Consider the following 14,433-nt stretch of genomic DNA (forward strand, 5'->3'; position numbering starts at 1 on the left):
GAGAGAGAAGGAAAGAAAGAAAGAGAGAGAAAGGTGGGGAGGAAGAGTAACCTTACAGCGGAGAATCTGACAAGCGCTACCAAGGTCAACATCAACAGTGGTGAGTCATGTTGATGGTATATACCCTTGATATGATGTGATGATAATGGTATTTCACCTCCCCCAAACCCATAACCCCAATCTAATTATGAAAGATAACAGACAAATTCCAATAGAGAGCATCCTACAAAATACCTGCTCAATACTCCTCAAAATTGTCAATACTCCTCAAAAAACAAGGAAAGTGAAAAACTGCCAGAGTCAAGAGGAGCCTAAGGAGACATGACAACTAAATATAAGATGATATCCTGGATGGAATCCTGGAACAGAAGGAGAACAATAGGTAAAAACGGAGGCGATCTGAATAAAGTACAGACTTTAGTTAATAATAATGTATCAAGGGGCGCCTGGGTGGCTCAGTCGGTTGAGCGACTGCCTTCGGCTCAGGTCATGATCCTGGAGTCCCGGGATCGAGTCCCGCATCGGGCTCCCTGCTCAGCGGGGAGTCTGCTTCTCCCTCTGACCCTCTCCCCTCTCGTGCTCTCTATCTCTATCTCATTCTCTCTCTCAAATAAATAAATAAAATCTTTAAAAAAATAATAATAATAATGTATCGATATTGATTTACTAATCCTAACAAATGTGCCATACTAATGTTAAGATGTTTGTAGTAAGGGAAACTGAATGTGAGATATGTGGAAACCCTCCACTATCTTCTCACTTTTTCCATAAATCTAAAACTTCTAAAAAAGAATGTGTATTAAAAAAAAAACTAATTTGGGGTGCCTGGCTGGCTCCGTCAGGAGACCATGTGACACGTGATCTCAGGGTCATGAGTTCAAGTCCCATGTTGGGTGTAGAGATTACTAAATAAATAAATAAAAAATAAAACCAAATTACTCAAGTCAATTAAATCACTCCTTTTTGTCTGCGTCTTCATTCAGTCAATTACTACTAATAGTTAACTTGTATTTTTTTTAAAGATTTTATTTATTTATTTGAGAGAGAGAGTCAGCGAGAGAGAGACGGATAGCGAGAGAGAGCATGAGAGCAGGGAGGAGAAGGAGAAGCAGACTCCTTGCTGAGCAGGGAGCCCAACACTGGGCTTGGGGTTGTATCCCAGGACCCCAGGATCATGACCTGAGCCAAAGGCAGAAGCTTAATGGACTGAGCTACCCAGGCGTCCCTAGTTAACTTGTATTGAGCATTTTCCAGGTATAGGCACAGTGCTGAGTGATTTGCATAATATTCTACAATATTCACAATGCTACAGGTGGATTTTTCTCATTTTACAAATGTAGAAACTGAAGCATGAGAAAGGTCATTCATGCAATTGTTTAATAAATATTTATTAGTAAGTTATGACTGCCCCATGATGCTGGGTCTCAGAGTAAATGCCCTGCAGGGGTCTCAGGTGCCACTGTCCAGATTGCGCTCAATCATGTGACCTCTGCCCCACCCTCATCCAGCCCTTCCTCCTCCTGGACAATGGTGACATTGCACCATCTGCCACATCTCCCCAGGAGTCGTCCTGAACCCTTCCTTCATCCTCACATCTAACCGGTCACTAACTCCAGTGGGCTCTTCCTCAGACATGTCTCCCCAGAGTCTTCCCAGTCTACTCTCTCTCCAGGTTGGGCCCTCACCACTTCTCTGCTTCTGCCTCAGGTCTCAGACTCTCTGATGTGGACCCCACCCAAGCCACCACCCATTTTTCTAGAACCCACATCAGATGATCTCATCCCCAACCAAAGTCTTCTGATGGCCTATTCAATTGATTTCATAATCTGGTCACAACTGGTCCCATTTCCTACACTGCCCTACTCCCTGATGCTCCAGCTCCCCAGCCCCCCAACTGACACTGTTTGCAGGCCTATTCTCTTGGTTTTCTTGAGGCCTGCGTAATGCCTTCTCTTTTTTTGCCCTTGGAAATCATGCATGCACTTCAAGTCTTAGCTCAAATTCACCTCCTTTCATACACTATTCCTCTTTCTCCCCGGCCCAGCAGTCAGCCCTTACCTATCTTGTGGCAACAACCACACAGATTGTGAGAGGTAGGAGCTGGTGGATCTGTATCCCCAGCTGTGAGTTCCCTAAGACACTTCAGTATTCCTGTGCTCAGGTTTGTTTGGGGTATTCTCCACAATCAGCTTCTGTTATAGCAAAGAAAAATGCCCATGCTTCTTAATAAAGGGTCAGTAAATGGCCGGGATAAGAAAAGCCATAGCAGTTCTAATGGGGAAGTTGCAGTCTAGGGAGGCTTCATGGAGGACGTGGACTTGAGAGTGACTGTCAGATTAAAGCCACATTTTGAGTTTCCTGAGCATATGCTCTGTGTTGGACACTATGCTAGAGCAATGAGCTTTCACCTAGATCACCTCATTTACTTTCCACATAGACCTACTATGTATCATTATATCTACAGTATTTCTGTGGATGAGGAAACTGAAGTTAAGAGCATCACCTGCGCAGTGTCCAACTAGTGAGTGATTGGGCAGGGATAAGAATGCTGGTCTTGTTCTTACTCCAAAGTCCCACATAAGGATGGGAGGATGAGTATGCAGAGGAATCCTACTGTAATCAACTCAACAGGGAGTGTGCACTGAGTCCATAGTAAGCAAGGCCCGCTTAGGCCCCACCCTATACATCCCAGAGAGCAGTGAAACCCAGGAGGAAGGTTTTAGGGACAGTGAGGAGGTGGCTGGAAGGACTCTGTGTCCCTGAGACACCCCTCCTAGGCTGGCTGGCTCCATGCAAGGGGGACATTTCTCCGCACAGTGCAGACCTGAGGAATCAGCTGTACTCTTTCCCCTTCATCTTGCATTGGGAAATGGAGGGTGTTGCTTAACTCTTCAGCATCTGCTTGTATTTGAACATTGCCTTCTGCTTTCCCCATTTCCTGGCCACCTGACCCTGGACAAATTGCTTTTCCATTCTGAATGTCAGTTTCTGATTTTGTAACATGGGGAAAAGAGCAGTACTTGCTTCTTAACATTAGGGTAAGGGTAAAATGAAATAACAATGATTATTATGAACTTAGTGTGGTGCTTGGCACATTGCTGTCACTCAGTAAATGTACCTTTTATTATTATCTGACCTTAGGCTGGGCCCATTTGTATTTCCCTAATGCATAAGGCAGGTGATCTGGGATGGAGCCTTCTGCACCGAGCAGGGCAGCTCCCTAGCTGGGACCACTTTTCCCAGGGCAGAAACCTCTTGTCTGCGGCTCACCTCTGGCATCTTCCCTTTTCACACCTAGCCTGCCAGGCAGCGCCCTTGGCTGGGAGAGCGGCATTGCTCCTGCAGGTTGTGGGCAGGAGAAGTGGGACCCGGGAGCAGCAGAAAGTTATTCTGGATGGCCTAACTGGTTGCCCGGTCCCAGGCCAAGGCCACTCCAGGTCCAGAAAGCCCAGAAAGCCCTGGGTGGAGGCTGGTCAGGGTTCAGTCCTCTGCGTCTGGCAGGGAAGTTCAGCAAGTAAGGGGACCACACAATATACGGTGCAAACCAGGACGCTTTTGAGAGTAAAGGGAGCTCTTTTAGTCATTACGCACAGGCTATGCGTTAAAGCCAGGATGGCGGTGACCCTGGCCAATAGCCTTCCATTCTAAAGATTTTTTTTTTTTTATTGAGAGAGAGAGAATGGTAGAGAGAGAGCATGAGAGGGAAGGTCAGAGGGAGAAGCAGACTCCCTGCTGAGCAGGGAGCCCGACATGGGACTCGATCCCGGGACTCCAGGATCATGACCTGAGCCGAAGGCAGTCGCTCAACCAACTGAGTCACCCAGGCACCCAATAGCCTTCCATTCTAACAAGGTAGAGTCCGCGAGTCCCAGAAGGGAACAGACTCCGTCTGGGTGGCCCAAGCAGGTGGAAGAGGGAAACTGAAACGGAGTCGCACTCCACATTCCCTCGCTTTGGACTCTCCATCGGCGTTCAAGGTCACTTGTCCCCTCGTTCCTGCTTTGCGCGTATTTGCCCCTCTGGGCTCCCCACATTGCTGTGGCCATGTCCCTGGGTAAGCCTCACGAGGGCTGAGACTTTTTTTTTTAAGATTTTATTTATTTGAGAGAGAGAATTAGAGAGAGAGAGAGAGCACGAGAGGGAAGAGGGTCAGAGGGAGAAGCAGACTCCCCGCCGAGCAGGGAGCCCGATGTGGGACTCGATCCCAAGACTCCAGGATCATGACCTGAGCCGAAGGCAGTCGCTTAACCAACTGAGCCACCCAGGCGCCCGAGGGCTGAGACTTTTGTCCGTTTTGGTCTGTTGTGCCGCCCCCAGAGCCTGGAATAGTGGCTGACCGAGAGTGTGAGCTCACTTGTGGAATAAGTGAGCTTTTGAACAAATCCACCCATCGCTTGCCTAGCATTATCTGTTTACTGGTCCATTGTCCCTGCTAGTTTATGACCTTCAAGGACGATATTGTACTTACCTCTGTGACTCCAGCACCCAGCCCAAGGCTAGGCACAAAGTTAGTGCTCAACGCTATTTTGAATGAGTGAATGGAAGCAGACCCGCACCGCTTAGCTGTGCTTGGTCTTTTCTGCCGCCCCTTCTGTCTCTCCCCACACCGAGGAGCCACTACGGAGCTGGTTAGAGGCCGGTTAGGTAGCTCTTGGCTAAAGAGCTAGAACTGCTTGCCTTTGCCTTGTGAGGATCAAGACACGGACTAAACTGAGAAGCGGGAGGTTCTCCTGAGGCAGCAGCCTGTCTGGAGAGGTCGGAGCGGGAGCTGGACACGGAGGCTGAGCGGTCGCGGTCGCGGTCTGACGGAGGGAAGGCTGGGCCTGAAGGGAGTCGGGGACTGGCTTCGAGGCCGGGGCTGGATTCCGCGGCACGGTGGGGAAGGGCCTGTAAAAGCCGGGATTGCCCCCTTGCGTCAGAGCTCGGAACTGCACCAGGGTCCTGGAAGGAAGGACCTGTACTCAGAGGAGCCAGCCCAGCACCCAGCCCGACCGCAGCTGTGACGCGTCCAGGGCTCCGCCTCAAGCCGAGAACTCCCGCAGCACTTCCGGCTCCCGCCCTGAAGAGCTGACTGGGCCCAGGCCCTGGCCCGCCCCCCCTCTTGGCCCCGCCTCCTCCTCCGTAGCCGTCGCCGCGCCTAGCTGAGGCCGGCGGGGGTACGTTCCCTACGCGAGTAAACGTGTGGCTCTGAGAACCCGGAAGTTACGTTATAGGCGCGCGTCCCGGGGGCGGGAGTCAGCTGAGCTGCTGGGGCGAGGTTGGGATCTTCTCAAATCGGCTAAAGGGAGCCAGTGATCTTCTGGGGGGCGGGAGCGGGGTGCAGGACTGCGCCAGATTCAAGGGGGAGGGCTCCCCGGTCTTTTCGCTTTGTAAGGCGGGAGTGAGAAAACCCTCGGGATTTTAAAGAGGAGTGGGCGGCGGATTGCCAAAATCTGTCAGATTCTTGTCGAGGCTGGGGAGACGCAGTTTCCAATCCAGGGCGACGGGGATCCCTGGGGGGAGCCCTGTTGTAATCCCTGGGCCCGACACGGAGGGCCCAGAGGCCGGGCACCATGGCGTCCATCCTGGATGAATACGAGGACTCCCTGTCCCGCTCAGCCGTCTTGCAGCCTGGCTGCCCCAGCGTGGGCATCCCCCACTCCGGTAAGGGAGGGGAGGGCGCCGCTCATCCTGTCCGCTCACCTGGCACCTGCGGGGGAGGATCCGGGGAGTAGCTCCAGGAGGTCCGGTTCACCGCCTGGCGGTGCAGTCCAGGTCTAGGCCCCTGATTCTCCTCAGGGGCTCTTGGCCCCCAGCTGGTGGATGGTCGAAGTTTGAAAGAGCATCAAGAGCAGTCTCGTGATCTAGGCCCTGCCACTAGGGTCCTAAGAGGAAACTGGGACCCAGATAAGGAAGTGGCTTGTCTACAGGGCCGCAGTTGAGAGAACTGAGAATAGGCTCCAAGGCTTCAGCCAGAGTCTATGCTTTTCCTACCAGGCCCCTTCGGCAGGTGGGAAGAAGAGAGTGGTCAAAGAAAACGGTGGAAGGGGAATGTTGTAGGGGAAGGAAGGCTGGTCTTAGAGGGAACTTTGTCACTGAACAGGGAAAATTAAGTTATTTTAGGCCTTTGCTAGATCTGGGTGCAGCTTGGTGTTGAGGGGAAATTTTTGTAGAAAGTAGGACAGAGTTGGCAGAGGGGTCTGAAGTGCGGGGATATTCTGTGCAATGGTAAAGACATGAGCGGAAAGGTAGAGAGAAAGAAGAGGCAGTTTGATTGGAACTGTTCCCCAGGGCTCTCTCTGCCTTCATTCTTCTGGAGGCTCAGTGAGAACATTATTGCACGGGCAGGGAGGAGGGGAGAGAGTGGATCTAGAATACTTTAGTTGAGCTGGGATTGCTGGCCCCAAGATTGGTAAGGGAGAAAGCCCAAGCCTTGCCCCCCGCATTACCATTGGGAGCAGGTACATGACCGTTTAGCAGCAGTCCAAGGGTTCAAAGAATCCACCCCTCATGGCTGTCAGAGGTGTGAAAAGAGCCCAGGATCCCTAATGTAGAGGTGATTAGCAAACTACCTGATATATTGATATTAAGCTTTTAACCAAGGGCTTGGGGTAGGGATATGTTGGGAAGGTGGAGAGGAAACTTGTTTTGTTGCCTCTCTTTGTCCTTCCTCCGCGTTTTCCATACCTAACCTTTAATTCCCTCCTTTCATGTAGGGTATGTGAATGCCCAGCTAGAGAAGGAAGTGCCCATTTTCACGAAGCAGCGCATTGACTTTACCCCTTCTGAACGAATTACCAGTCTTGTCGTCTCCTGCAATCAGCTCTGCATGAGCCTGGGCAAGGATACACTACTCCGGTAAGTGAGGGCCCAAAAGGCTTAGGAGTAGGGAGTGGATTAGTGGTATTTGGGGACTAATCACTGACTAGGGCCTTTCTTTCACTCTGGGCAGGTGAAACAGTAGATTTGGATTTTTTTTTTTTTAATAGGTTGATTTTTTTCTTTTTTTTTTTTTTTTAAAGATTTCATTTATTAGAGAGAGAGAGAGACAGAGAGGGAACACAAGCAGGGGGAGTGGGAGAGGGAGAGGCAGGCTTCCTGCTGAGCACGGAGCCTGACGTGGGGCTCGATCCCAGGACCCGGGGATCACAATCCGAGCCAAAGGCAGACACTTAACAACTGAGCCACCCAGGCGCCCCTAGATTTGGAATTTTCCAAAAATATCCATTCCCAAAGAGAATTAATGTAGTATAGTAGTTAAAATCAGGTAGACCTGGGTCAGGTCCCAGCTCTCCCACTTAACAGCTAGGGAATGTTGAGCAAGTCACCCGGTCTCTCCAAATGTGTCCCTTCATCTGTTAAAGATAGTACCAACCCACAAATTGGTCATATTGATCAGGGGAACTGTCTAGAGTCCTGAAATAAATCCAGTATAAATGGAAATAATATATCCCAATAAAACTGGAAATACATAAGTGGAAATAATACATAACAAAAGTATCAGCAAAATTGTTTATCCAGAATAACCATCTGGGATAAAACAGAGGTAAGCCTCTATATCACAAAAATAAATTCTAAGTGGAATAATTATTTAAATATTAGAAATAAAGTGAATATTTATTCAGGGTAGCTGGGTGGCTCAGTCGGTTAAGCATCTGCCTCTGGCTCAGGTCGTGATCTCAGGGTCCTGGGATTGGGCCCCATGTTGGGCTCCCTACTCAGCGGGGAGTCTGCTTCTCCTTCTCTGCTCCTCCCCCCACCCCTCTCCCCTCACCTCTCAAATAAGTAAATAAAATCTTTAAAAATAAAAAAAAATATATCAAAAGAATATTTAATGGGGGTACCTGGGTGGCTCAGTCAGTAAAGCATCCGACTCTTGATTTTGGCTCAGGTCGTGATCTCAGGGTTGTGAAATTGAGCCCCACGTCAGGCTCTGTGCTAGGCACTGAGCCTATTTCAGATTCTCTCTATCCCTCTCCCCCTCCCCTGCCTTTCCTCCATCCCTCTTTAAAAAAATAAAAAGAATAAAAGAATATTTAAGAAATGTCTGTGTTCTTGGACCGAAGGGAGATTTTCTTACTCAAGCTAGAAAATCCACTAGGAAAAAGATAGATATATTTGACTACACAGTAATTGCTGTTATGACAAAATAACAAAAAAACTTTTGAGAGGCACCTGGCTGGCTCAGTGGGAAGAGCATGGAACTCTTGATCCTGGGGTCCTGAGTTCGAGCCCTACCTTGGGTGTAGAGTTTACTTAAAAAAAAAAAATAATACAGGGCGCTTGGGTGGCTCAGTCACTTAGGTGTCCTTTTCTTGATTTCCGCTCAGGTCATGATCTCAGGGTTGTGAGATCAAGTTCTGCATCAGTCTGGGCGTGGAGCCTGCTTGAGATTCTCTCTCCTGGGGTGCCTGGGGGGCTCAGTCAGTTAAGCGTCGCCAGCACCATAGGTTACTGTTTCTAATTTTTGCCAATCTGATAGGTTAAAAACATGGTACCTTACTGTTATTTACCAAAGGTTGAAAGTATTTTTAGATGTTTACTAGAAATGTAGAGTTTCTCTTTTGTAAACTGCTGGTTTATATTTTTTGCCCTCCCCTATCTACTGAAGTGTCTTTTTCTTACTAATTTTTAAGGACTTTTTAAGGAATAGGGATTTAAATCTGTAGTCATATGTGGAAAAATATCATTTTCCCACCATCTTTGATTGTGACCTGATTCAAATACTTTGATTCTTTGGTTAGAATGAGCATATTATTTGAAAAGAATTTAATAAGGGAAATATAAACAGGAGCATTCCTCAAGGTTATCATGAAGATTCATTGAGCTCTATTGGGTTAAGCTCTTGGCATGGTGCTTCATATATAGAAAGTGCTCAGTACGGGGCGCCTGGGTGGCTCAGTTGTTAAGCGTCTGCCTTCGGCTCAGGTCATGATCCCAGGGTCCTGGGATCGAGCCCTGCCTCGGGCTCCCTGCTCCGCGGGAAGCCTGCTTCTCCCTCTCCCACTCCCCCTGCTTGTGTTCCCTCTCTCGCTGTGTCTCTCTCTGTCAAATAAATAAATAAAATCTTAAAAAAAAAACTATTATTATTCAAGAAATAAGTTTAAAGAAGACATGTTTGGGGGCACCTGGGTGGCTCAGTCCTTAAGCGTCTGCCTTCGGCTCAGGTCATGATCCCAGGGTCCTGGGATCGAGTCCCGCATCGGGCTCCCTGCTCGGCGGGGAGCCTACTTCTCCCTCTCCCACTCCCCCTGCTTGTGTTCTGTCTCTCTCTCTATCAAATAAAATAAAATATTAAAAAAAATAATAAAGTGCTCAGTAACCATTAACTACTGTTTGTTCTCTTTTTTTTTTTTTTTAACTTTTTATTTATTCATGAGAGAGAGAGGCAGAGGGAGAAGCAGGCTCCCAAGGAGCAGGGAGCCTGATGCGGGACTCAATCCCAGGACCCTGGGATCATGACCTGAGCCAAAGGCAGATGCTTCACCATCTGAGCCACCCAGGCACCCTGTTGTTCTCTTTTTACCTCAGCAATCTGGGATACCCCTGCCTGTCTTCCCAGACGCACTGCACATCTACTGAGCAGAGGAAAAGACCTCTGTTCAGTGACTTCTCAAAATGAGGTGGGGGAATTCTCAGAGCGGAGGGTTCTTAAGTAGGACCCTGTATGTATTTCAGAGTTCCCTTGGGATGGTATGCAGAATTGTATGCGTGTATATAGATTTCAGGGCAGAAAGGCTGTGGCTTTCATCAGATCATAAAGAGATCTGTGATTCCAAAAAAGGATCTACCCTTCTCTGGAGTGATGCTGTGACTCTTGTCTCGACAGCATTGACTTGGGCAAGGCAAATGAACCCAACCACGTGGAGCTGGGGCGCAAGGATGATGCCAAGGTTCACAAGATGTTTCTGGACCACACTGGTAAGGGGGGGGGGGGGGGGGGGCAGGTCTGGGGTTGCGGGGGTAGTTGAGCAGAGCATAAGTCACTGCCCGGGCGGGTGGGATCTGCGAGTGGGGTGGGCAGGGAGGAGGCTGAGGGTGGGAATGGCAGCATTCTGTAGGGTGCCTTGCTCTCCCCCACTCTAGGCTCTCACCTGCTGATTGCTCTGAGCAGCACTGAGGTCCTCTATGTGAACCGTAATGGACAGAAGGTCCGGCCACTGGCGCGCTGGAAGGGGCAGCTGGTGGAGAGTGTGGGCTGGAACAAGGCTCTGGGCACCGAGAGCGGCACTGGCCCCATCCTGGTCGGCACCGCCCAAGGCCAGATCTTCGAAGCAGAGCTCTCAGCCAGCGAGGGTGGGCTTTTTGGCCCCGCCCCAGATCTCTACTTCCGCCCATTGTATGTACTAAACGAAGAAGGGGGTCCAGCACCTGTGTGCTCCCTCGAGGCCGAGCGGGGCCCTGATGGGCGTGGCTTTGTTATCGCCACCACCCGGCAGCGCCTTTTCCAGTTCATAGGTCGAGCAGCAGAGGGGGCTGAGGCCCAGGGCTTTGCGGGGCTCTTTGCTGCCTACGCCGACCACCCACCCCCATTCCGTGAGTTCCCCAGCAGTCTGGGCTACAGTGAGTTGGCCTTCTATACCCCCAAGTTGCGCTCTGCACCTCGGGCCTTCGCCTGGATGATGGGGGATGGCGTGTTGTACGGAGCATTGGACTGCGGTCGTCCCGATTCCCTGCTGAGCGAGGAGCGAGTGTGGGAGTACCCAGAGGGGGTAGGTCCGGGGGCCAGCCCACCCCTGGCTATCGTCCTGACCCAGTTCCACTTCCTCCTGCTGCTGGCGGACCGGGTGGAGGCAGTGTGCACACTGACGGGGCAGGTGGTGCTGCGGGATCACTTCCTGGAGAAGTTTGGGCCCCTGAAGCACATGGTGAAGGACTCTTCCACGGGCCACCTGTGGGCCTACACTGAGCGTGCCGTCTTCCGCTACCACGTGCAGCGGGAGGCCCGGGATGTCTGGCGCACCTACCTGGACATGAACCGCTTCGACCTGGCCAAAGAGTATTGTCGAGAGCGGCCTGACTGCCTGGACACAGTCCTGGCCCGGGAGGCCGATTTCTGCTTTCGCCAGCGTCGTTACCTGGAGAGTGCCCGCTGCTACGCCCTGACCCAGAGCTACTTTGAGGAGATTGCCCTCAAGTTCTTGGAGGCCCGACAGGAGGAGGCTCTGGCTGAGTTCCTGCAGCGAAAACTGGCCGGTTTGAAGCCAGCCGAGCGCACCCAGGCCACACTGCTTACCACCTGGCTGACGGAGCTTTACCTGAGCCGGCTCGGAGCACTGCAGGGTGATCCTGAGGCCCTGAACTTATACCGGGAAACACGGGAGCGCTTCCGGTCCTTCCTCAGCAGCCCCCGCCACAAGGAGTGGCTCTTTGCCAGCCGGGCCTCCATCCACGAACTGCTCGCCAGCCACGGGGACACAGAACACATGGTGTACTTTGCCGTGATCATGCAGGACTACGAGCGCGTGGTGGCATACCACTGCCAGCATGAGGCCTATGAGGAGGCCCTGGCGGTGCTTGCTCGCCACCGTGACCCCCAGCTCTTCTATAAGTTCTCGCCCATCCTCATTCGTCACATCCCCCGCCAGCTGGTGGATGCTTGGATTGAGCTGGGCAGCCGGCTGGATGCCCGGCAGCTCATCCCTGCCCTGGTGAACTATAGCCAGGGTGGCGAAACCCAGCAGGTGAGCCAGGCCATCCGCTACATGGAGTTCTGCGTGAACGTACTCGGCGAGACGGAGCAGGCGATTCACAATTACCTGCTGTCGCTATATGCCCGGGGCCAGCCGGCCTCACTGCTGGCCTACCTTGAGCAGGCCGGCGCCAGCCCACACCGCGTGCATTACGACCTCAAGTATGCGCTGCGTCTCTGTGCTGAGCACGGCCACCACCGTGCCTGTGTCCATGTCTATAAGGTCCTAGAGCTGTACGAGGAGGCTGTGGACCTGGCCCTGCAGGTGAGTCGATGAGTTTGACCCCATCCAGGACAGAGGCCTGGAGAGCAGTCCTGTCAGAGGCTGAGGGTTTGGAGTGGGGGGGCTGCGGCTAGAGGGCACCGGCTTCTCCGGCGGAGAGGTGCTGCAGCGCAGAGGTTACCGTGGACTCCGATGTCAGGGTTTGAAATCGGTTCTGCCGCTTACTAGGCTGTGTGGCCTCAGGCTGATTTCTGACCCTCTCTTTGCTTCAGATCATTCGGCCACAAATGGGATAGTGTTCTAGTTACTTCCCTCTTAGGGTTGATGAAAGTAGTGTATACGAAAAGCAGTCAGAGTGGCACCTGCTGTGCAGGTAAGTTCTATGTACATGCTAGCGATTGTGTTATAGTCACAACTGCTGAGTTATGTTAAAATGTGAATTCCTGGGTGTGAAGCCAGGACTTACTGAATCAGAAAGTCTGAGGGTAGGGCCCCAAAATCTGTATTTTGAATATGGTACCCAGGTGATTTTTGAATTTGCCAAAATCAAAGCCCCTTCACCGTGAGTAGCTTTTACAAAGCGGTGATGGGGACAGGCCCGTCACTGAGACAGGTTCCTATGCTGGCCCCCTGAAGCCCCACCTCGCTTGCTACCAGGGGATCCTACCTTGGGGCTTCTGCTGGGGCCCAGGTTTTCCCTGGGCATCTGTTGTCTCCCCCAGTCTCTATCCCCAACCCTTCCGCTCGTGGTCTCCCCGCAGGTGGACGTGGACCTGGCCAAACAGTGTGCTGACTTGCCTGAGGACGACGAGGAGCTGCGTAAGAAGCTGTGGCTGAAGATTGCTCGGCACGTGGTACAGGAGGAGGAGGACGTGCAGACAGCCATGGCCTGCCTGGCCAGCTGCCCCCTGCTCAAGATCGAGGACGTGCTGCCGTTCTTTCCTGACTTCGTCACCATCGACCACTTCAAGGAGGCGATCTGCAGCTCACTCAAGGCCTACAACCACCACATCCAGGAGCTGCAGCGGGAGATGGAAGAGGCCACAGCCAGCGCCCAGCGCATCCGGCGAGACCTGCAGGAGCTGCGGGGCCGCTACGGCACGGTGGAGCCACAGGACAAGTGTGCCACCTGTGACTTCCCCCTGCTCAACCGCCCTTTTTACCTTTTCCTCTGTGGCCACATGTTCCATGCTGACTGCTTGCTGCAGGCCGTGCGGCCTGGCCTGCCAGCCTACAAGCAGGCCCGGCTCGAGGAGCTGCAGCGGAAGTTGGGGGCTGCTCCGGCCCCTACCAAGGGCTCTGCCCGCACCAAGGAGGCCGAGGGTGGGGCTGCCATGGCGGGGCCCAGTCGGGAACAGCTCAAGGCTGACCTCGATGAACTGGTGGCTGCCGAGTGTGTGTACTGTGGGGAGCTGATGATCCGCTCCATTGATCGGCCCTTCATTGACCCCCAGCGCTATGAGGAGGAGCACCTCAGTTGGCTGTAGGAAGAAGGGTGTTGACCTGCTGGGTGGGCAGGCAGTCGGGGCAGTTGCCCTCTCTTGGGAAGGCTACACCATGGTCTGTGGTCTGGCGTCTGGAGACTGCTGGGCCGTGACAGTGTTGGGGAGAGTGGAATTCCAGCTGTCGCCTGTAAGGTGTCATCTGTGAGTGTAAATCTGCCACTGGCCGTGCTGTTCTTGAGAGCCGCCTTGGAGCTGCTCTTCCGCCAGACCATCCGCGTGCCTCCCGATAGTGGGCCTTAGCCTGGAGAAGTCAGAATTCTCACCGTCACCGTCCCCCTCCATCTAACAGTCCTCTTTACGCCCCACAGACATCCCGTTCACCTTCTAGAGCGAAAGTACCTTTCTTCCTTTTCACTCTGTGGCCCTTCTCCCTCAGAGGAAGGCCTCTCCCGTGTCTGCCTCTAGGTCCCAGAGCGAAAAGGCAGCCCCTCCAAGTCGTGGGCACGGAGGGTGGGAAAGGTGGTGCCGGTAGGGGGCGCCTCTTGTGTCCACCTTTTGGGGCTCTGGTGTGGGGGTGCCCTGGGACAGAGTGCCTCATGGAGGAAGGGGGAGATGGTGATGGGGGCGGGGCGCATTAAACCGCGTGCACTGCACTGGGGGCTCTTGAGTGGATGGCTTTGTGTTGATGCTGGCCTGAGGGGCGTGTGAGTCGCCTCCAGGGGAGCTACGGTCCCACAGGGAAGCTGCCAGGACCCTGAGCGCTTTCCAGCCTTGGCCCTCGCTCCTTCTTCTGGAGATGTGACCAATTGATTGTGCCATTTTTGTGATTTGCTTGCTTCCTTGTCCCTCGACTCCATCCTCCCTGGTTCCAGGCTTCAGCTGGGAATGATGGCCCACCGGCCTCTCAGACCAAGGACTGTTCTTCCCTTCGGCCAGCAGGTGGTGCTGCTCCCCACAGACTCCTTCACACTCCGGCAAACGGGGGGCACTGAGTTCTTGTCATTTTTTCCACTAGTGCTTCCTGGGTCTGTTCCTCCTTAGTATGTTCTGGGAGTCTGCACTGCCTAACCATGAATCTAAGCCCTCATCCTCCC

The 14,433-nt window shown here is 52.5% G+C and overlaps 1 protein-coding gene across 2 annotated transcripts; it reads left to right on the top strand.

The window, feature by feature from the left end:
- The first annotated feature begins 5,231 nt into the window (after positions 1-5,231).
- On the top strand, positions 5,232-13,992 carry VPS18 (VPS18 core subunit of CORVET and HOPS complexes). Of its 2 annotated transcripts, none has more exons than XM_025884287.2 (5): positions 5,232-5,643; positions 6,696-6,837; positions 9,809-9,900; positions 10,066-11,936; positions 12,656-13,992. In XM_025884287.2, exons 1-5 carry the CDS (start codon positions 5,553-5,555, stop codon positions 13,379-13,381), a joined length of 2,922 nt encoding a protein of 973 aa, XP_025740072.1. In that variant the 5' UTR covers positions 5,232-5,552; the 3' UTR covers positions 13,382-13,992. The 2 variants fall into 2 exon arrangements, with proteins under 2 accessions (XP_025740072.1, XP_073732922.1); XM_073876821.1 differs by lacking the exon at positions 5,232-5,643 and adding an exon at positions 5,828-6,535.
- Positions 13,993-14,433: the final 441 nt, after the last annotated feature.

Source organism: Callorhinus ursinus, unplaced genomic scaffold, assembly GCF_003265705.2.
Source record: "Callorhinus ursinus isolate GAN/ISIS: 27379988/994484 unplaced genomic scaffold, GSC_fseal_2.0 scaffold25, whole genome shotgun sequence".
In the NCBI taxonomy this organism is placed as follows: domain Eukaryota; kingdom Metazoa; phylum Chordata; class Mammalia; order Carnivora; family Otariidae; genus Callorhinus; species Callorhinus ursinus.